Source organism: Oculina patagonica, chromosome 13 (assembly GCF_052425735.1).
Source record: "Oculina patagonica isolate OP01 chromosome 13, crgOcupat, whole genome shotgun sequence".
NCBI lineage: Eukaryota > Metazoa > Cnidaria > Anthozoa > Scleractinia > Oculinidae > Oculina > Oculina patagonica.
Window position 1 is genome coordinate 29,077,618 of NC_135770.1, and position 23,792 is coordinate 29,101,409.

At 38.3% G+C, this 23,792-nt stretch overlaps 1 protein-coding gene across 1 annotated transcript in view; it reads right to left on the minus strand.

Annotated features, from left to right (window-relative positions):
* Positions 1-19,959, minus strand: part of LOC144637274 (scavenger receptor cysteine-rich domain superfamily protein-like) — a 28,310-nt gene extending 8,351 nt beyond the window's left edge. Inside the window, exons 1-9 of the mRNA XM_078496404.1 lie at positions 19,662-19,959; positions 18,322-18,657; positions 16,590-16,928; positions 13,626-13,961; positions 12,033-12,207; positions 10,823-10,980; positions 9,250-9,624; positions 6,863-7,231; positions 2,244-2,415 (exon numbers count right to left, since the gene is read on the minus strand). Coding sequence (XP_078352530.1) covers positions 2,244-2,415; positions 6,863-7,231; positions 9,250-9,624; positions 10,823-10,980; positions 12,033-12,207; positions 13,626-13,961; positions 16,590-16,928; positions 18,322-18,657; positions 19,662-19,851 — 2,450 coding nt within the window. The 5' untranslated portion in view covers positions 19,852-19,959. The remainder of the gene's footprint in view (positions 1-2,243; positions 2,416-6,862; positions 7,232-9,249; positions 9,625-10,822; positions 10,981-12,032; positions 12,208-13,625; positions 13,962-16,589; positions 16,929-18,321; positions 18,658-19,661) is intronic.
* Between the last annotated feature and the right edge of the window lie 3,833 nt (positions 19,960-23,792).

Here is a 23,792-nt window from a genome sequence, read left to right on the forward strand (position 1 = left end):
CCCCGAAAATAGATTTAGACAAGCCTAAAAGCGGAGCTCCCCATTTTAACAATGTTTCCATTCGGATAAATATGCGGTCAAAGCTAGCCCATAGGTTCAAAACAAATCGATCGATCATCATTAAAATGAGTTTTTTACGGTACAACAAAAATAATAATCTCGAGGCAGAACAACTAATGGCTTCGTAAAAATTAATTAATTAAAAATTAATTAATTCTCTGCTTTCGAAGAACAAAAAAAAATATATACCGTATATGCTGGCCCAAAGGTGCAAGACAAATTTAAATCGATCATTGTTAAAATGAATGCCTAACGGTACAACAAAATTAAAAAAATCTCGAGGTAGAACAAATTATGGCCTCAAATGAATTAATTAAGAATAATTACCGAATCTATCGAAACTGCGCCCAGAAAGTAATAAAATCGTCATAAAATCGGGCTCAGCAATTCATTACAGGTTCCTGTCTCTTTCTTCAGACAGTTCAGAGGACTTGATCTATGCAGTGGCTAGCTTCGTTTAAAAACTAACTATGGCAGCCCTCAGTTGGGGCGACGTCATCGTCGTCGCTAGGCACACGCGCCCGCAAACCATGCTGCTAACCACGATGACCATAAATTATAGCCTCGCATGACATTTATGGTGCTACGCTCTGCGGCCCTTCGGACCGCTAAGGAGCTCCGCTATTATGTGGGATTAAACCCCCGGGGGTGATCTGCGCCTAGCGGTTTAGTTGATAAAGGGGATTACCCGTGATTGGGTATCCGTTAATCAATTGAAGTGATATCATATCACACATGATATTGATGCCATTTACGCCTTTGTCACTCCTTGTAACGTCTTATTTCATTTGAGGTTACTTGCATTACATTTACAGTTGATCAGCTTACTTACTTACTTACGGCGGGGAAAGTTATTACATTAAGGGTTGGATTTTTATTACACTTACGGTTGGTATTACCTTGATAAGATAGAGGAGCTGTCAAACAAAGCGAATAATTTTCTAAAGAGTAAGAAATACGGAGTGTGCCAAAACATTAATAAGTTCATTTCAGGCATAATATAGAGTGACATTCGAAGACGATGAGTTCGCCTATTTAGAAAAAGCACAAAGACTGTGCTGTACCCGGAACCTCAGTCCGCTCCTACAGGTTTACAAGAGCGCGGATCAATCTCCAGGAGAGGCGACAAATGCTTCATGTTTAAAGCAGCTACGTCGCGGACAACGCATCTTGAAAAAAATGGCAAGTTTTTTCAAATTTGTTGTTTGTAATTCGTCGTAATCTTCGTCATTCGAAACCAACCTCGGTTATTTTCGCATTTTTATTACTCCTTTGTTGTTTTTGTATGTTAGGAAACTATTACTTTGAGGTTTCTTTCCGTTTGAAAGTTATCAAAAAAAAAACTACCGTTACGTAGACTGCCGACGCGCGTGACGTTGCTCCTTTAAACAAACATGCTATTTTACAATGCCGGTTTCAGTTATCAGGGGTTATGGTTCACATTAAGAATTTACCTGTCATGTTCAAAGATGAATACTAGCTGAGCACGGTTATAAAAGAAAATCAAAGAGCTCTTTGAGCCACGACTGAATTTTTTTGCCATGTTTAAAAGTTAAGTTTTCATTCCTTGAAAATTAATGAGCAGCAGGTGATTCGAACATTTCTTTGATGCACATCAGTGATGCACGTGATGACAGATAAACGGCGGAATGTCTATTAAATTGATATAAAATAGATATAAGATATTTAAGTATGTTTGATTAGCACACTCGCGTAGGCATCTGATGATAAGTCTTGATCTTAATAATGTCTCTAACTGGTTAACAGCGAACGGTCTCTTCCTCAACATTAAGAAAACTGAGTACGTTTTATTTGGAACTCGGCAGAGGCTAATTAGATCCGAATCCCATAGTCCACTTTGCATGGAAGGGAAGGAAGTTAACCAAGTTAAATCGCTCAAGTACCAAGGAGTCATATTAGATGAGTGTTTATCTTTTAACGATCACATAAGCTATGTAAGGTCATAGGTTGCCAGCAGACTTGGCCTCCTGTCACGACTAAGAGGTTGTTTAACCACGGAAGCAGCAAATAAGATCTATTTGTCCACAGTGCTACCGATATTAAGTTATTGTGATACGTGCTTTTGCCCTTTGGGTAGCATTAAATAATGATCGGTCCCTTATGCCCATTTCCGGAATAATCTTTTCAAGATCATCAATCTTTTAACGTAGCAATCTTCTGACCTGATAGCTGGACCGAATCCAAGTTGTCTACAGGCGACAAGCGCGTTTGTAGAGGAGATACTCCACTCTCCCCATTCATACATACTGCATACCGTCCCCCAGCTACCATTGTAGAAAACTTCAAGCCGACCAGCATGTGGTACTAAAGCTCCAGCCAAGCGGATGGGATATGCTGTGTAACCAAAAGACACGCTTAAAATACGTATCTAGCTTCTGTATTAATATTTGTGCCTTTGGGGGGTTTTGCCTTTGGTGGAGCAAGCATGGTGAAGTGTTGGAGCGCTCGCCTAAACTTTTAGGTGGAATTTGCTTCCTTCAATTTTTTATGAATTTGTAATGTTAAAGAAGCCCTAAAACGCCATTTTAAAGTGTGAAAATTCATTAAAAAATAATAGAGCAAGACGCTATTTCTTGGACCAGCATACGTTGATCAAATTCTACATAAAAGTTTAGGCTCTCACGTAAATGTGTTCTTAAATACGCCTGATGATACGCAACATCATAATTGCAAACAAAATGCTGACGTTCCTTATTATGGTCTATAATGATAAAATCAGAATCCAAAACGGCAATCTTAATTCAATAAGCGTTCAGAAAAACTATCTTTTATTGGGGTTACCATTGACGGCTTTCACACAATTTCACTTGCAGCGAAAACGCCAAAAAAAAAACTAATGTTGCGCAACATCTTTATTGCAAACAAAATGCTGCGTCACTTTATATGATTAAAACAACATCCAAAATTGCAATCTTTATACAAAAGGCTTTCAGAAAATAAACACTTTATTTGGGTTACCATTGATGGTTTTTATACAATTTCATTTGGAAAGAAAACGCTAATTTTCCTTCCGTGATACCTTAAACAACTTGGATTGGGTTATATTATTTAACATTCAAAACAAAATAAATATTTGCATGCGTAATAAGCAGGAATTTATCCAGACAGGCAAGAGATAACGCAGTTATAATTTCACGCACACTCCACGAATCACGCAAACACGACTTGTATGTTTCTCAAATGACTGCTTTTCTACTTTCCTTGTTCTTTAGTAAAACACTCTGCTAGATGTCATTCCAGGAACGACAAGATTGGTTAAGTATTCGTTATCCATTTGGTTGAGCATTCGTTAGAATTTTGCATACGTCAGCTTTTGCATACGTAACTCGAACATGTTATTTAGCACCTCGCAGAATCACTAGAAGAACCGAAATGTTATTTTAATTAGTTGTGGGCCCTAAGAAATATCTTTGTTGATTGATGGTTACAATTCATTGCAAGGTAAAAAGGTAATTTTAGCTCCTCAAAAAGTGGACAGACGACTAAATAATTTCTATTTGACTGCCAATACAGCTGGCGCTATATTTTTCGCGGGACGATAGGAAACAACACAAGTTCGAAGAATTTAAACTCGTTATGAAACTCGTAGAGCCGTCGAGTTTATAAATCTCCGAAGCCACAAAACGCAAATTAATTTTTAAATGCGCTTCTACCGCAACAATGCATGCGCTTTCCAAAAACTAAAGGTAATCTGCACTACTTCTTTTTTTCGCACAAGGGCAAATGATTTGCTTTTTTCAGCACCAAAATTAAACACTTTAAAATAAAGAAAGGAAAAACAATATTCTTATAAGATTAAATTTAGAAATACAGCTAACAATAATGTATTATTATTATTATTATTATTATTATTATTATTATTATTATTATTATTATTATTATATTATTTTATATATTTTTTATATTATATTTTTTTTTATTTTTTATTTTTTTTTTTATTATTATTACAAGCGAAAATAATGAACGATGTCTCGGTGACATCCTGGCACCATTTTCAAGTTAAAATTCATATGCGAAAGAAAGTTATTTATACTAAGATAAAGGTGTGATAATGAATAAATTAAGATAAAAATAAATGTTCAATGTTTATGTTCATTAATGAGAACAATGTCCGTTCAAGTCTAAACAAATACCTTCGCGCGAATTGAGTCCGACCAGTGAGTGTTAAGGCTCGGTTTTTATGGAATTACAACATTTCGTTATTAATCTTTCCTTTTTTTAATTTAAATTTTTGTGTTTTGTTTTTTGGGGGGGGAATTCTCCTGTAATTTGAGATCATCGCCAACCTTTCGGCTTCTTGCATATCTCAATGCCCACAAATGGCAGCGATCTCCAACCATCTATATCAACATCGATATCAGTTGTTCAACCGTCATCCATCTATATCCTTCACCATGGAGATCGCGTCAAATGGTAAGCTGCCATTTGTGGGCATTGAGATATGCAAGAAGGGCTGAAAGCTGATAACAAGTGTTTACCGTAAACCAACAAACACTGGTCTGCTCTTACACCACCAAAGTCACGTCGACAACCGCTACAAAAGATCTTTAGTTAAAACCATGCTAAACCGTGCTTACCGCCTGTCATCAACATGGGAACTATTCACAACAGAATGCGAACGCCTTAAACTGATGTTTTCTAATCTCAAGTACCCAGATTCTCTTGTCAACTCCACCATCACCCATTTCGTTAATTCAGTGATGTCACAAGACACACGATCGACGCCTCAAACAGAGAATATCTACCGCATTGTCCTGCCGTTCAAGGACCAGAAATCAGCGGACATAGTAAAGAAACACCTCTCGGACTTGAGTAACAAACTTGACCACAAACTGCAGCCAGTTTTTAGAAGCCGAAAAGTTGGCGATGATCTCAAATTACAGGAGTCAAAACCACCTGTAATAAATCAACAGTGCGTTGTTTATAACTATGTATGTGATCTGTGCGATGCAGAATACGTCGGTTACACCAGCCGTCACCTTTATAAGCGCATTGAGGAACACCGATTTTCAGCCATTGGAAAACACCTTCAAAATGAACACCGAATTGATAAAGTTGGCGACCTGACCAACAATTTTAAGATCTTAAAGAAATGTCAGGGAAAGTTCGATTGCTTAATACACGAAATGTTGTGGATTCGCATGAAGAAACCGAGCCTTAACACTCACTGGTCGGACTCAATTCGCGCGAAGGTATTTGTTTAGACTTGAACGGACATTGTTCTCATTAATGAACATAAACATTGAACATTTATTTTTATCTTAATTTATTCATTATCACACCTTTATCTTAGTATAAATAACTTTCTTTCGCATATGAATTTTAACTTGAAAATGGTGCCAGGATGTCACCGAAACGTCGTTCATTATTTTCGCTTGTATTTATTGTTAACTGAAAAACAATCATACCGTGAATTAATATTATCGCTCGATCCCTTTCCACTGCTGTGGCAAGAAAACTCGTATTTATTTCCTGGCTAAAAGTTTTAAACAAACACTAACGAATATAGAAACGAAGCAAAATTCAGCTGCCTTCACTGCTGGACAACAAAGTACAGTTTTTTTTATCCAGCGACTGTACTAAAGAACTTCAAATTGTTAAATCAGATTGTCTCTGTTTTCCAGTCAATGCCACTAAAGAGTTCTTTACATCAATATACAACGTTTAAAAAATGTGGGAGTCTTAAAATACCGTTTTAACCAGAAACAACTAATTTGTAGATGGTTTTCTGTTCCTACCATCAAAATTCGGTGCATTTAAAAGTTGCACTCGCCTCCTAAATGCGACGGTTTTGCAACAGGATATTTGTATTATACGGGGTGAGGCAAAACTAATATAACAAGCAATTACTTCTTCACGTTACCTGTTATCAGGTGCAGTTATTGCTACCACAATCAGTAAAAGATTGATTAAAGCAATATTTTGGCAAGTTATTAAACTTTTACCGTCCGGTAATGCTACTCCAAACAGGAAAGGATTGATAAAAGCAATATTTTGGCAAGTTATTTAACTTCTACTGTCCGGTAATGCTACCCCATGTTTTAAAAATTAAAATTATCTATAGGAAACCAATGTTCGATTTTTGCCAAAATACACCATAGTGATCAAATATGACCAAATTTTAATTTTAAACCCATCACTTATCAAAAAATGAATACCAAAAGTCAATCTAGATTTCGAGAAAATCAAACCTGTTTGAGAACAAAAAATAGCGTCAATCGTTGCTATGGCAACCTTTGTGATTCACATAAAAGTAATTTTGTTTTGAATGGAAATGGACATGTATGGGAAACTCATTTTCATATTTGAATGGTTTTGCACGCAGACCCGTTTTGAAACAGAGTCAAAGGATAACTCGGAAAATGCCTAAAACGTGATTCGTGAATAATCTTGTAACTTTATCTCCCTCCCCTAATTATAAGCCCATATACCTGGAAACAAAAAAAAAACACCCAGTTATACCCACCCACCCCCGGATATGAGCCCCCTTTTCTGTATGACACTACTAAACATGGCTAAATTTTGCTTTATGAGTACTATTTACCTTAAAAACGCATTTCTATCAATTGCAATATGCTTTTTTTGGTTCCGCTTTTAAGCCCCCAGAATAAAACTTCTCCTGTTTATAAGCCCACTTGAAACCCTTTACGAAGTTCTAAAAGCAAAGGCTTACAATAACCGGTATCTCTACGGTTATTTTGTGCTTACAACGCCCTGGGACACCTGACTGCACCTCGTGGAATTTGGTAAAACGTCTATAACGCGCGTTAGCTTTACTTACCGGGTGTGAAATTCTTTGGTCGGCACATTAGCTCTAACGTGTCCTCGTGTAAGCACCAAAAATGTAGGACTCCAGGACTCCCAATCTCGCATTGTGATAGACTGCTCTCGTTGCCATGGCAGCGCACCTTGGTGAGCCAAATTGGTCCACGTCCTTCTCCATAAAGTCGAAACCATCTGTGTGGATAATCAGCTCTTCCATACAATCTACCATCACCCATCACGTCTTCAAAACCCAGTTGGCGACAAATCACTTTGAACACAGGGCCATTCATGCGACGCGGACAAATTATACCCCAGACTCCCGCATAACGAACCTCAACTCGGCCGGCGTAAGGAAAATTGGAGCCAACCAGTCGCACTGCAATGTCTGAAATTGAAGAAGGAGTGTTTTAACTGCGCTGCGCAGTTTGATGCTTAGTGAGGATGATTTCCTTTCAAAGTCAGGTATTATTTCCTTTTTTTTTTCGATCTAAGAATGTTCGCCTTTGTAAAGAGTATTTGCTACAATTTAATACGAAATGTGTTTCGTTCTCTACTTGATTTGACTTGCACAATGGACCTATTTGCTCTGGGTATATAGTCAGTCTGATATCTACCTAGTTCAATCATAAGTTTGTGATTACTCAATTAAAATTTCTTAACTGTTGGAGATATTCAGATGTAGCGTTTTCATCTTTAAAAACTTTATAAAATTCTAAGTTTCCTTAAGTGTTTCAGGCTCTGTCGTCAAAAAGATATATATCTATTTTTCATATCGGTTCTGTATCGTTGAATTTTATCATTATCTAAGGATTTCGGGTCCAAACTAAGGAGTTGATAGTGTTGTATTAAATTCATAAAATTGGAATAAATGTTCACAGCATCGTCTAACGAGACGTTCACGTTTTCAGAGTTTCGATCCATATATTCTCTTATTAGAATTTGGATTGGTTCCGTACGTAATGTGTTTCTAAATTTAAAGTATGAGCAGCGTGTTATTCAATGTTTAAACAGTAACTCGATATACAACTGGATATTGATTGATTTTGATGGGGGAAGTGTATTTTTCTTACCCACATGTTTCCGCTAGGGTAGTCACGTGATCTGAGCGGTTTTAAGCTCTAAGAGCTTCTTGTTAACTGCGCTGCGCAGTTTTTGCTGTGAACGTAACGTTATTTATTTTTTAAGTGCGCTGCGCATTTCTTGCTCTGCACGGGGTTTATTTTTTGTCGACCTTTTAGTTTTGTCGGTGGCTAGACCCAGCCCTCCACTCGGTCAGGCTTCAAGTCAAGCAATGTTTCGAAGCTACAAATCATTTACAAATAGGAATTTTTTTAAAAAAACTTTGGTCTTTACAAAGCATGTTTAGTGTGAAATGTTTGCGTGTGAAGCGTTTAAATTATAGAAAGTACTGCAATTTCATGCTATGAAAGAAAAATACGCTTTAGCGGGCCAGAGGTTACATTTATTTAAACACCATTACGTTTGTGCCGTGAAATGTGTTTGCGTGGCAGGTTTCACTTTCACAAGGCATGTTTAGTGTGAAATGTTCGATTTTTAGCGTTATGTCTGTTTCAAGCTGTAACATTTGGAAGATTACAGAAATCTGAAGCAAAACCACCGAGATAAACATGCCCTGACTTGTAAGGTTTGCGTCATTAGTGAATTAGTTGCCTGTGAAATTCCCATTCAGCTTAAACCAGCTCTAGCATCTAGACTCAGACCTCCACTCGGTCATCTTTCAAATCGCGCAATGAGCAGAAGCTACAAGTCAGTTACAGATGAGGAATTGTAGTCCAAGCATAACACCATGCAAACCACCAAAAGTTAAGGAGTTTTGAAAATAATTATTTAAAAACTCAACTGATGAAGTTCAAATTGAGATGCTTATCTTTGTGAAATAATCTTCTATCGAATGAAAGTAATGCAACGCATACAAAATTGCTGTTTTTTTTTCCTGTTACATGATTATGATTATTATAAGTTTCGCTTCAGTTAAGTTATACGCTTTTGCAATACTGTATGTTTATAGCCCAGGGGGGGGGGGGGGTTTTTTTTTTTTTTTGGGGGGGGGGTTTTTTTTTAAATATATAATTTTTTTTTTATTTTTTTTTTTTTTTTCCCCCCCCGCTTATAGTCATGCAAATAAAGCTGCTGCTGTTGTTGTTTTTGTTATACCTGATACCATTTTGTACTACCAGCTATTTTAATGATTGACACGAGCAGGTTTTCGTGTCATGCAACAACAACAACAACAACAACAATACTTTATTTACCCACGCGACACCTAGGAGCGCAAGCGCACGTTAAAACGTGTGCGTGAACGTAAAACTGTATAAAAGTGGAAAAAATTATTTAAAAAAAATCATCTTAGAAGAAAGAACATCAATGACGATTTCCCTTTACCTGTGATATTGTCCATTGGATGACAGATCAAACACACACTGCATGCCTTGTATATATCATCTGTAGGTGAACATCCTCTACAGTGTACTCTACCCCAGCCCCTGTGAGGACATTCATCAATAGAATCTTCAAATCCCTGACATTTTAAGTCAGACAGCCAAACTGTCTCAGCACCTTTGTTCGTCGCTGCGCAGTCTTTGTACGATAATTTGTGTTTTAATGGAGGTCCCTGACCTAGCTGACGGCATATTACTTTCGCTGACTGGTATGTCAAATAGCGCCACCGTTCACAAATCGTGCCCCACGTTCCATTGTACTTGACTTGCACGTGACCCGCGTTGGGTCTGTCCATCCCGACCAAGCGAACCTCAACCCCTGCGAAAGACAGTTAAATGACAAAAAATTTTACCAACAAAACAACATTAAGTTCTAAATGACTTCTTGATGGTTAGAGAATCGAGAGAATCCCAAGAATCTAATTGTTGTCATTCGAAGAACACGTAATTAATTAGTTTCCTCAGGTACGAAACATTTTAAAAGTAATTCGAATACGATACTTTAGAAGAAAGGGGGTCTTCGATCAACATTCGCAGGTAACAGTGTAGTGTTATCCTCCGACATCAAAGGTTAGGTACTGTTGTCCGCTCGGAGAATTTCGGCGGGAAACTGTTTCATTTGACCTAGAAATAGTCAATGAGAGCGCACTCAGTGTTGGGGAAATTTTCAACTATATACCAAACTTGACTGACTAGTCCTCACTCATGATCAGCTCATGTAGTAAGACAGCTGATGATAGTTTACAGTGTAACACTCAGTTCATGAAGTGAATACTTAACATAACTCTATTACCAGAAAACAATAACTGCTCGCCCATAAGTCAATGAACAACAAGAAAACTGGCATTTTGTAAAATTATTTTAGGAAGATAGTGCTCAACAGGACATTTTTAGACGTTTGCCCTTAAATGTTGAGCTTCTTTTATCTCCCCCTCCTCCACTTTATAACAAAATTCTGACAAAAAAAACGTAAAATATAAGATTACCTATAAAGCATTGTTTCATTGACACCACACATTTGCCTCGTTTTGATTTGACAACACCATTTGCATTACATAATCACACTCAAACTTTAAAACATGTTTTACAGGCTGTCAAAGTTTTAGCGAGGAGAACCTTCTGTAGAGAACGTTAAAAAGTGAATAAAGATCGAACCTATAGGAACCTATTTATAGTATACTCAAGAAGATTACAATTCGGAATAGTAACTAGGAAGCTTTATAACTCCTCGGTTCACCTTCACAATACTTCATGATGCCAGGTAAATTTCCGTAACCTTCCTTCAGACCGTAATAGGGAAAATCTTTGAAAGACTACGGTTCAACGCCAAAAGTCTTCAAATCAACTTCGAAAAGTCTTTGGGTCAACTTCGGAAATAAATTTATTTTTGTAAGTGTTTGGGTCAATTTCGGAAGACTTCCGATCAACTTCGGATTACTTGGACTACTATCGTCCAAAAAGATTTCAGTAATTTTGTTGAGTGTACTATACTAATTTCTGTTCGCTAAAAAACTCACCGCTTTTGTAGTCGGTATCGTTTGTACATTCAACTCCAGCGTTTAGAACTTCCTCCACGTCCAGTCTGTAATTTAACTCGCGTGGACATTCTAAAAGATTACTCTCGTTTCCTGAGCAGTGCAAATCGCTCAACCAAAACTTACCCACGTCTCCATACCTGTAATTTGAAACATTACATGATTACTGAAATTACCTATAAATATCAACAGATCCCTTATTTAATCATAACTATAACAAAACTCTCGAATTTGATTAGTTTTTAGCACGCCCTATTTTTCGCCAAATTTGAGCGCGCGCAGCCTAAGTGTCCAATAACAAGTGTCCAATTATAAGGTGTCCAAAAACAAGGTGTTCAATAGACTGTGTTCTTGGAGTGCATAGGGAGTTTTAAAAAAACAAAAGTTTTAGGGAACTCCTTCATCAGTGTAAATCAGGACGCTTAGTGTACGTTGAAAGTCTTGCGTGCTCATAGTTTAAATGAAATTAAATTAAACAGAGCGCGCGAGTGCGCACGCGCTCAGTGCACATTGACTTTAACTTAAAAGAAGATCTGAACACCCTTTAGAATTTTAATTCAATGTTCATCCCATTGGGGGCAAGTTTTTTGTAAATTAATATCATCCTCATCTCTTCATGCTGTCAGTTGTTTGGCCATATTGCATTCTGTACTGTCTTTTGAGACTGAGTTGTTTCTTTTTTGAGTTGATTTACTGTTACAGTCAATTTTTTACTGTTAGTGTTTAAATGCCTAAAATTGTACTGTTTCAAGTTAAGTGTTATCGAGTTACTCCCATTCAGATCCTTAACCCGGGTAAATTTGGAAATGGAGAAATTTGAAAACGCCGTGTAAAATGTTTACCGTCCACATTAACCATTAACCACGCTTAATCGCACGTTAAATTACAACGCATGCACAGAGCTATTGCTAAGCTAATTAAAATTTGTTGTTTTGACAGAGAACACATGACTATCCGACGTCAGTGTTTTCAAAAAGTCCCGGTTTCGCCTGTTTTCGCCGTCCTCACGACACCACCTAGCCAAAGTTTTAAAATTTACCGCATTGGAGGGCGTTTTTGAAAAGTACCGAAAACGCCGTTTCATTATGGATGGTTGGCCTAACCGAGGAAAACAAGATGCGTTTTTAAATGTACCCGAGTGAGTGAGAACGGACGAAAAATGGACTCTGAGATTTATTGTTTTTGTCTTCACCTGGAATGCGAGTACACGCGCACAGCCCGACGGTATCCTAGCTGCCGACACACCACGTGACCGTCACGTATATCCCAGTCGATCTCGGATACTGTTCCCCAGACTCCTCCCAATTTAATCTCCACTCGACCTTCGAATTCGTTTGTGTTTGATCCTCGAAGTCGCACGTCACCGTCTGAAGAAAAGAAAAGATCTAAAGTATTTTCCTAACTTGCATAGGTACACAGCAGCGCTCACTTAGTTTTTTTGTTTTATACTGTTGGTGAATGCCTCAGTGCTAGAGAAAGGGGTGTATAGGGGTATGCAGATCAGCTGATCCTTATGCTATTTTTGTAGGCACCAAGAAGTTAAGTGATATGGCTTCATTACAACAGAGTCATTAGATGTTGTATTTACGACATTCTTTTAAAAATGTCGCGTTCCATTTCTTGTTTTTGTGACAAGTCCGCCAACATACCGGCGAAGACCGACTAAATTGATCTACAATACAATACAATACAATACAATACAATACAATACAATACAATACAATACAATACAATACAATACAATACAATACAATACATTACCGTACCCAAATTCGCAAGTAGCCAATCAGAAGCGCGATCTACTGTCCTGATATTCTACGATATCAAGTCACTGACCTGATATGCCACCATATCACGGTCACTTCGAAGTAAAGTAGTGTTACTGTACGATGAATTGAAAAGAGGTTTTGCCAATGAAACAGAACCTCGTAATTTAAATTTAGCTGGTGTTTTGCGGTAGTAAAAGGAGAAAAACTTTCCCGCCAAAACTAAACTTGAGCGCGCTCGCCAATTGCGCGATGTTTGCCGACGAGTACTGAGACATTCAGACTGAAACAATGGAGTCAGAATTTTCACATTTTTCGTTAAGTTTGGATTTCGAAAATTTAGAGAATGAAACTCCAAACAAACGAGCAGAAAAAGGCAGAAGAGGAACTTGTTAACAGTGTCGAAGACCAAAACAGTATCAATACAAACAGGTCAACACAATTTGTATTACTCACCTGGCAAGCATGGCTTAAACAGAGCAAAAAATATAACCGGATTTTTGGCTGTATTTTGGTACGGTAAATACCTAATCGTACCTTTTTGGTACGCTTCGGAGGCATATCAGGCTCGTTTGGTCTCGCCATGGGTATTTTGGCGAGACTGCGTCTCGCCAAAATACGAACCATGGCTCGACCAAACTCGCCTGATATGCCCGCGAAGCGTACCAAAAAGGTACGAATAGGTATAAATACAATACAATACAATACCCGCAATATATGTACCCGCGATCCGAGCTTCCTGACATTAGAGAGTCCAGAATCCAGGCCAGAATTCTCAGCTAACTTATTCTTACTAATTTTCGCAATTTTCGCCATTTTAACGTGTTGAAAATAATGGCGAAATTAAATACGCCCGATAAATAACATATTTTATATCAAAACAATAGGTTTGAATGTTTGGAACTGCAACTGTCTACCTTTGAAAATATCTTTACGTCTTGTTTTTGACATCGAGATCTGATTGTAAAGTAATTTCTGGAGCACTAGTGAACCAGACACTTAAATTTTAGTTTTATTACCGTCAGTAATGTTGTCCATTTTGCATATTACGCCGGCGCCCAATCTTTTTCCACATTCTGGTTGAAGCTCCCATCCGGCGCTTACACATTGGTCTAACGAAGTCTCATTTCCATAGCAACGGACACTTGTCAACCACGTTGGCCCAGAGCCAGAACCAAACTGACCGTGACCAACTTCCAACACAGCCTGTGTGAATCCCAACTGACGACACACTACATCAGCGTCGTGTTTGTCCCAGCCAATACTGCATACTGCGTGCCAGAATCCGTGCTGTTTTATCTCCACTCTTCCCATGTGGGTGGAGTTACCACCCTGTAATCTAACGACAGCTGTTTCTATAAAACAAAACAGAAATATCCCTGAAGTTACAGAACATGAAGACCACATAATGAGGAAATAAAAAGATAGTCGATTTACAAAGATATGTGTATTTACTTAACTAGTTTCGTATACGTTGAAATCAATCGCTAAAACCGTTGTACCGCAATCGGAAAACCGCGCGCAAAATCGGGTAGAATATGTTGCATGCAGTCGAATCACACCGAGATTATTCACGAAGGGTATCATTAAGTGACAATAGACCGCGGACCGCGGACGAAAATGCTGCTAGTGTACGTAGGAACTGGCGATAGCTCTAATCAGCCAAAAATAAAAATACAGAGACAAGATAAGCAAGGCTGACACTACGTAGAAATGAAAAAAAACGGGACAACGACATGATTACCACGAGCACTTTATAGACAACTGTCTTTGCGCTGGTTGTTCTATTCTGTGCGGCATACACTCTGCTGAAGAGACCCAATCAGGTCGAAACAGCTGTCCAGAGTTTGCATTTTTGACTTTCAGTTTGGACTCTACCATGTCGTTGTCCCGTTAAGGTTTTTTCATTTCTACGTAGTGTCAGCCTTGCTTATCTTGTCTCTGTATCATTAAGGCCTTATTGAGGCCTGAATATATTATTTATACCATGTCCGGAAACATTTTGTAATTGGGATATTTTTTGTTTATTTGAAGTTGTCTAAGGCCTTATTATGGCCTTGATTCAGATCTGAATATTTTATTGATATCTGGTCTGACATTTTTATGGCTTCGTGGCCTTAAAAATTTCAGTTATTTAAGGCTTGTTTTTAATGCTCATACGAGGCTACTTTTGGCTACGCTCAGGCTACATTCCTAAGGCTTATGTCAGGCCCAATTTCGCTCACTTAGGTTTCCAAGTCAGGTTTAAATTAGGCCAGCGTTAAGACCTGAGATTTTCGTACGAGAAGATAAACAAGAATAGCAAATCCATCAAAGAAAGCTTACAAAAATATTTAGCCGAGCCTGCGCTCTCCCAGCCAGTTCTTCCAGAGTTATCCACTTTTTTCATCATGTAAATCTTAAGCAACTGACCATAGAAATGTACTCACGCCTGCGATTCAATGAAAAAATTCCTTGGCCAGCGCTCAACTAAAAAAAACATCCAATCTCGGCGAGTTTTACATATGAGCCCGCGGTATGGTCATTTGATACTGGTCAGCGGATACCTTGTTTTGACAGCTGTCAATTTACATAACATGGATGTCCAATATCAAAGATCTAGACGTTAACGTTACATGGTAACCAAGGAGGCACAAAATGACATGCATTGTCTCCCCCGGCAGGGTTGCCTTGTGACTCCTCTTCTCCCTCCCCCAGAGTCTGTACGGCGGGGCGCGCACGCTGAGGTCATAAACAATTTTTTCGGCTTCGTGGGTTTGCCAAATTTCCTTGCCCAGGATGCCCCGCTGGCGCGCTTCGCTCGCTGGAGCCCCGCTAATAAAGTGTGGGACAGCCAACTTAGTCTTAAAAATGAATTCCAAAAGAAATTTAATAACTATTGTAGAACCTTTAAGATTAATAACCTTTTCTTAAATTAAATTAATTGTAAGAGATGGAAATGTACTGTACTGTTACAAAATGTATTTAAAATTGTATGATAGTGTATTGGAGAATTGTTATACTGTAGTTAGTTTTTTTTTCGTCTGTCGTATATCGTTCTAGTTTTACTTGTGTTGTACTTGTAACTTTTTATTTTATTTGAATAAAAAAAAAAACAGCGTGAACATGTCGTGTTTTGGGGTAAACAGGTTAACGAGAGACGCAAGTTTTCAATCTGCGTCTCCTTTTGGCCAGGACATGCGTGCACTTGTGCTGACTTGCGATGACTTGCGTTCACTTTGGTCAAGATCAAATCTCCACGTTAGAAAACAGTAGTAGCAAGTAGTCTTATGCGTTAGTATAGGCTCCAAAACCCTCGCTCAATTTCATGTTGCATTTATGATGAAAGATGACGTCATGACCGGAAGTGAGAAAAGCCGTCAGTAACCTAATTTACAACCCGGAAGTGAACAAACCAGAAATAGAATATCAAATCTATTAATTATAACTGCTGACCATTAACTTTCGAGAGATTAGGTTGGTTTAATCAAATGAATGGGAAAACCGGTAAAAACTTATGAATACCAGGCCCTTGTGTGTTCCGATCTTATCTTCTAAGTTTTTGAGCACTGGAATCATTTCGGTTTTTTGGGGCATCTTCGGTACTATTCGCCAGCGGTTTGAAGATTCCAGGCGTTATTAACGATGGCCTCCAACACGAAATGTTTTTATCGAAAGCTTTTTTTTTTATCGAAAGCTTGCTCTTAAAATAATTAAGAAAATATTCTTCGAACTCGTATTCTCTTTATATCGGTGGAAAATCAGGGATACCACTCTATCCTGTGTATACCGGACCACAGATGTTCCTATTCTACAAGAGGACAAAGAACAACACCCTTTTGCACTTATGTAGAGTAAATAGTTCCCTATCTCGCATCTCGCATCTCGAAGAAACAGTTTTAGCATTGTTAGCATTGTTTTTTCTACCTACCTACCTACCTACCTACTTAGAGTTTAGGCCGCTTGTAAGTGATGCAGGCACTCCTTTTTTTAAATGCACGTACCGTTCAATCCGGGCTCTTCATTGGACTCACAGATTACTCCACCGGCGTCGTCATGACTACAGCCCCACATGTCATCGAAGTCCCGGATTAAAGTTAAATCGCAGTAAATGATAGATGACTCATTTCCAGTACATTGTGCTTCATCTACCCAAATTTTCCCAGTCTGCTTTTCAAATATTTTACCTCTAGTGGTATAAAGGGCTCGGCGATAACCAAGTTCTCTGCACACCACGTGACCTTGTGCCAGTCCCCATCCCAAGTCACAGAAAGAACCCCAGCGGCCATAATAGCGGATTTGAGCAAAACCGGCATGGGCAAGAGGAGATCCAACCAGGCGCACTAAGGATATGTAGAGCAAAGAAAAAGAAGTGATTAAAGGCATTGAAAACATGATCACGTGTGGAATTTTTATGACCAATGCATGACCGTCACGGGGAATTATTTTTTTTAGCACACTTCAGACGCGTAGTTTTTTTGCGAATTTTATCAAAGAGGAGAAAGGAAAATGTTTATTATAATGTGCCCTGAAGTGGAGTCGAACTTGAGTCGTCCAACTGAGGAGCGAGTGCGATGACTAAGCCATCGGGAGCTGTCTCCAAGATTTCGTAAATTTTTACTTTATACATGTTACCCTTAAAGTGCTTCTATGATAAAATTTTTGATTTTCATTTTTTTTACATTGTCGTGAACAATTAGACTTTCTTACTCACCTTGCCAAATTTCAATCAATTACGAACATCAGAAGTTGTTTTGTCCATAATGTTCGCTTTATAAAATATATACTATATACAAGGCTAAAAAGAGTTAAAATGGTAAAATTAATATGATAAAACCAAACGTTTTCGGCTGTTTGCCATCATCGGCTGTTTGCCACCCTGATGATGGCAAACAGCCGAAAACGTTTGGTTTTATCATATTAATTTTACCATTTTAACTCTTTTTAGCCTTGTATATAGTATATAGAAGTTGTTTTATTTTAACGTTTATTTTCGATAATTTACGGCAGCCATTAAACAACCTTGTCTCGAGGCTTGGTTGCGAATAGGGAGAAAATGACGTCAAAGGCTCAAAAAATACCCCACGGGTTGAAATTAGAATAACAATCAGCATAGAAAATAGCACGAAAAACAAGCCCAGAGTTTTTGTTGCTTTTCGCGTGAGCTTCAATATATATTGTTATTATAATTTCAACCCGTGATGTATTTTGGAGCCTTTGACGTCATTTTCTCCCTATTCGCAACCAAGCCCTGTTTAATGGCGGCCGTAAATTATCGGAAATAAACGTTAAAATAAAACGACTTCTGATGTTCGTAATGGATTGAAAATTGGCAAGGTGAGTAAAAAAATCTTATTGTACACGAAAATGCAATAAAATGGAAATCGAAAATTTTATCATAGGGGAACTTAAAAAATATAGAGAGCAAACCGTAAACAGGCTAACCAAGGTGAACAGTAGGCTAACTGGTAACTAGTTACAAGTTGATGACCGCAAGTGGCGGCCGTCTTGAAGAGGGTGTAACAAAATGCCCGTCACAGTTTGTTATTCTGGTTCACAGGCCACTCTATTTCAAACAGTAATACTAAAATACAATTTTCTTGTTTTCTTGTTTTCTTTGTTTTTTGTCGTGGAAATTGAAATGGCCATTTCATTTTCCGTGAAAAGTGGTCTAGACCCTACTGTACCACCCTAATCGAGCATTCTACATAAGATAGTTATTAAATGACTCCTTACCATGTGGCTTGTCCATTTTGCAAACGACCCCAGCAATATCCCTTCTGTCGCAATTTGCTTTTTTTTCTCCCGAATGAGGACAATGAAATAGCGAGCTTTCATCTCCTTCACAATCTACATAAGCCATAAGAGCAGGTCCCGAACCTCTCCCGAAGTAGTGATCCAAGCCAGTTGCCCATTCTGCATCAGGAAACCCGAGCTGGCGGCAAACTACTTCAGCATCCCAATAATCCCAATCACTGCCGCAAACCCACCCCCACTGGCCGTGCATGTACACTTCCACAAGCCCAGCGCCCTCCCAGTCGGGATTGGTAGAGAGGCGGAGTTTTGGAACATCTGTGAAGAAAAGGATGGCGTTTATTCGGCTTGGATCATGAATATGCGTCCTCAAAACTTGCCACCATCCGGGACTCAACCGTTGTACATGACCCATTTTAATGTAGTTATCTAGAAACAGTCTTCTCATGCATTGTGCATTGTGGGTTATGGAGTTAATGGTGCATTCAGGACAGCACACCGTAAGGGTTACATGAAATACATGGTTTAAAAAACCTTGCGCCACTTTCTTAGCTTCAGTAATCCTTTCCTGACATTCTCTGTCTTTGTTATTCTTTGGACGCACGATTGAGAACGGGGTATTGTAAGTTGTAGAGTAGCCTTGTTGCAGTAAACAAAGATATTTTTAATATTTTAAAGATGAATTACAGTCCGTACTGCGCAATCTCGGCTGCAATGTTTATGTGAGCCTCACAAACAAAGCAAAACTAAAAATTACGTGACAAACTTACCTGTTTCTTCATTAATAACGCCAGATATCCTTGCAGAACAAATAATAACAAGTAGAAGAACCTTGACGCTATTTCAAACCGACGTTTCAGCTCATCGGAAATTCTTGAACGAAGCGAACTGTAATGGCGGACTAAAAACACTTCATGTATGCTGTCAACGAAGTGCAACGTTTTAACGAAATCAAAACAAAAACGAAAACAAACCCCGAGTCTGCGCAGTACGGACTGGAAATCAGCTTTAACTCCAAAATCGTGCGTTCAAGGAATAACAAAGACAGAGAATGTCAATAAAAGATTACCGAGGTTTATCTAATTATTTTATCGCTTCGACGAAAGAACTTTCTGAAGCACTTTCTTAGCCAATCTTAGCTAAAACCAAAACCAATCGTGACTCACTCGAGCACGTTTTCCTGGTTTTCCCGCGCTTCGCACCTACGACGTATTTGTTTCGAGTTCTGATTGGCTCACTGGATCGTCTATGTACTTTTATGATTAGTCAGAGCAATTTGTTTGCATTTCGCTTAATATAACGCTTAACGCTCTATATTCTACCTTTTTCTTCCGTGTTGTTTCGAGCTTCGCAGATCACTCCTGCTTCTCTGTTCCAGACAGCTCTACAGTCTGACCCCTCTGTCGAGGTTTTATAGGCACATTGACTCAGTTTTGTCTCGTTTCCATAGCAACTCACCATTTCGATTTTGATTGTTCCCTCGGCACCATAGTGCGAACTTTTTGTTGCCATGGTAACACCAGGATAACCCAACTCCCGGCATACTACCAAAGCATCGTTCTCGTCCCAGTCTCCGTCGCAAACTGTGCCCCAGACCCCCTGATGATAAACAATCACTTCGCCGGCGTAAGGAGCAAAACCACCGGACAGGCGAACTAAGAATAGAAACCCAAAAATAAAGCACTAATGAAAATATCGATTACTGTTTTCAATCCTTGGGGCACTGAAAGCAACAATTACCTACGATTTTTATTTTATCATCTTTATTTTTCGTGTATTTCTTTTACTTGTATAAATATCGTCTCGGCAACGATAGCCTGTGTACAGCCATCCCGCTCCCCTAAAAAAAAAAATCGGGAAGGGAAAGTGTGTGTTATGGCGTCGTGAAACGTGTTCCAGTAACCTGCTGGATAAATTATTATATCGGATATCCGGATGCGGTTCCAAATATAACACATTATTATATGGCTACAATAGTACGCGCGCTCTGATTGGCTGCTGAGCGGGCATTATTTTCTTGTAATGACCGGGCATTATAAAAAATTTTCTCGGCTCGGCGGTTTTTACATGTTTTTTTTGAGTTGTGAGTAAAAGCTACTTACGCAATTGCGAGAACGACAATAAATACCGACAAAATGTAACTATCTTTTCAACAACTGAAAGAAAAATATTAGCATACCGATACTTCTTAAGTATGAGCGACGAAGAGAGCCACAGAGAGCGAGAGCGAGTTTCACCTCGGTGTTTTTTAGATATTTCTGTTTAGAATAGCGCTTAAAGGCCATATAATAAATAACTTATTAACCTCGTCCGTTCGGTCATTACAGGGGAATCTCAGACCTCGGCCTTGGTCTGAGATTCCCCTGTAATGACCTCACTCTCGGTTAATAAATAGTATACAATCATGAATAACCATAAAAGCACGTTGTCTCCTGTGCGCTAGCACTCTATGACAAGGACCACGCAGGTGCTGTCCTTGTTCCATGTTTCAATGTGGACAACGTACTAGAGAAATGCAGGAACAAATTCGATAATCTTGTCAACGAGATGCTTTACATCAAGCAAAAGAAACCTCCGAGTTTCCGGCAACGTAAAAACGGATTTAATCTGTGCTAAAGTATTTGTATAGCCACCACCACTATGTAAATTTATAACTGATTGCACCTCGCATTTAATTAATTTTCTCAATTTAACCCTCAAGGTCTTTAATCATCCCGTAAAAAAACTCCGAGTTTACATCAAGCAAAAAAAAAAGTACTAGCCGTAGACGTATGATATCAAGGTCGCGCAAGACCCTTGCAATCATTATGTATGTATTTATTTAGAGAGTATGCAAGAACTGGGACGACTGAAGCCGACAACAAACGAAATATTCATGAGAATTGTTTTTTTTTAAGTTCTTTGTACAAGTAATCACGAGTTATTGTTCTCAGCTTTGTGCCTCGTGCGCTGGAACAAAGCGAATTATCATAATTAGATTCAAAGCTTTAAATTTAGCACACGTTATTGTAAACATTGACTCGGAAGATCTTCGGAAGCGTAAAAACCTGCAATTTTGTGTCCAAGTTTTCTCCACCGATATAGAATTTTAGGAGTTGATTCGTGAGGAACATAAACTTGGTGTACTCTATTGTGTTCTGACAAGAGCGAATTTTAAAGGGACTGTGTCACGCCTAAGTAAATTTTATATTCGCTATAAAACTAAATGTTTGCAAAGAAATCAATTCTATGATTCTAAATGACAAAACCATAGCTTCAATACAGTCAAATGTGTCTCCTAGCGTTATTAACCGGGCGGGAGACTGGGCCGGCCCGGTTCATAAATCGCCCGGAATTTTTTCGTCGTCGTAGTAGTAGTAGTAGTAGTCTTGTCGGTAAATCGTTCCAGACCCGCTCGGCCACTTTCTTGGCCAGGATTCAAATCACGCACCCTTGATGTTTATTCGGCAGAAGCTATTAAATCACTCTCCTATTTTAAATTTTATCTAAACCCTGATATCTGTTAAGCGTGAAATATATATTTTTGTGTTATTCAAGCGTTCGACTTTTTGTACATGAAAAGCCATTACGTCAGTCACGCAATGTTTTTTTGCAGCAAGCTTCTGCTTTTGAAAACGGCTGGTAGCCAAAGAACTTTTCGGCCAGACCCCACTTTGAAGATATTTTCCATTTAGCAAGAATTGTGTCCATTTTGTCCATGCATTTTCATTCATGTACCGTTGGCCCGACAAAGTTGTCTGTCACAGACGAATTGAATGTTTGCACAACAAAACAACCTTATTTTAGTTCTTGATGTAAAAACTTTACTCGCACACTTTTCAAGAGCTCAGAAAACAAAATGGAAATGTAAAGTAATTATATAATAATTTTCACAAGCTAGAATGGAGTTTTTAAAAGGATCGATAAAGCCATCGAGTGAAATAATTGACGGCAAAATGAAAACTTGCCCTTTGGCGCGGATAGTTAATTAAATTTTATCACGGCATGTTAATTTCACGGCTTTTTAAGTATTCAAAATTTTTCAGTACTGCCATTCAAATGTTTCTTGGCCTCATCTCGAATCTTTTTTTTCTTTTTTCACATTTAGTTGGGATTTTAGGATTTTAAAACGAACAGCATCTGTTAGGCGTGATCTAATGCATGCCCTTTTTTACTCTTTTTTATTTTCTTTTGTAATTTTGTTTTAAAGATTTTCTGGTATTGTTGATATTTAAATGAATAGTTTTATTCGTTTTCACGGTTTTGAAACGAACAGCATCTATTAGATTTAAGACACACCGTGTGGTGTTACCTGCACGATACGCGTGATCTAATGCATGCTAGCCTTTTTTATTATCTTTATTTGAAATTGTGTTTTGAAGAATTTTTTTCTTGATATTTAGGTGATTTGCTTTGTTCAACCAGTAGCGAATACTGTATTTTTCTGGTTACTCCGCTCTTTTTAGCGAGAAGTTTATTTTTTTTTTGTTTTTCATTCAAGGGTTCTGAGTTTCAGTCGGAACCGATCGGCGATGAAGAAATAATCTGCAATGAATCACGCAAGTAGAACTGGCGTTTGCGTGACTGCATCCTAAAATGCAGCGGATAGGCAGGCTTTTCGATCAAAAAATCAACTTGACTTAAAGAGCTCACGTGTTTGAAAGCTTAAAAGCTTTCTAATTTTTTTCTAATTTCTTTTTTTGTTGTTTTGGTATAATACAATTTTTTAAAAACCTTAAACGCTTCTTTGTTTTTAACGAATTCTTTCTAATTGTTTGTTTGTTTTGCACGGAGATCATTTGTTAATGCCATTCAACCGGTTTGAGTTCATTTATTCAAGATTATGAACACACCAAACGTTTTCAACCTAATCAGTCATTTATCCAGGCATGTTGATAAAAGCAGCTAATGTGATGAAGGATATTTTGACACACTACTATAACTCACGGAAACTGAATAACTTATGCAAACCTCGGATTTGTGTCTCACATACTCACCCACAAACTGCTGCTCGGCTGGCGCCACCACCAAAGTGCTGAAGAGGGCAGGGGAGAAGTGTGAGGAGTAGAATGTGTGATGGGAGAGAGTAGAGTCAAAGGCTGCAACGGATGGGGAAAAGGGGAGTAAAAGGGGAGATTCGAAGGTGAATGGCTAAGAAAAGGGAAACAGGGGGGAGGTGGGGGGTTGAATAAAAATCTATGCTTGATTGTATCGCGAAACCTTTGACTTTTTTTCATGGTTCTCTTTTTAGAAGCAGTTCAAAATTTTATGTTCAAAAATTTTAAGTGCAAAATAATAATAATAATAATAATAATAATAATAATAATAATAATAATATTTATATAGCGCTATTCAGCTAATCTGCCATTATACAAAGATAGAAACTAAAATCTAAAAATACCGAGGTTATTCAGTATTCAGAACAAAATAAAAATTTGAAAGACTGAGCAGGAATTTGTCCAAGCATGGACAAA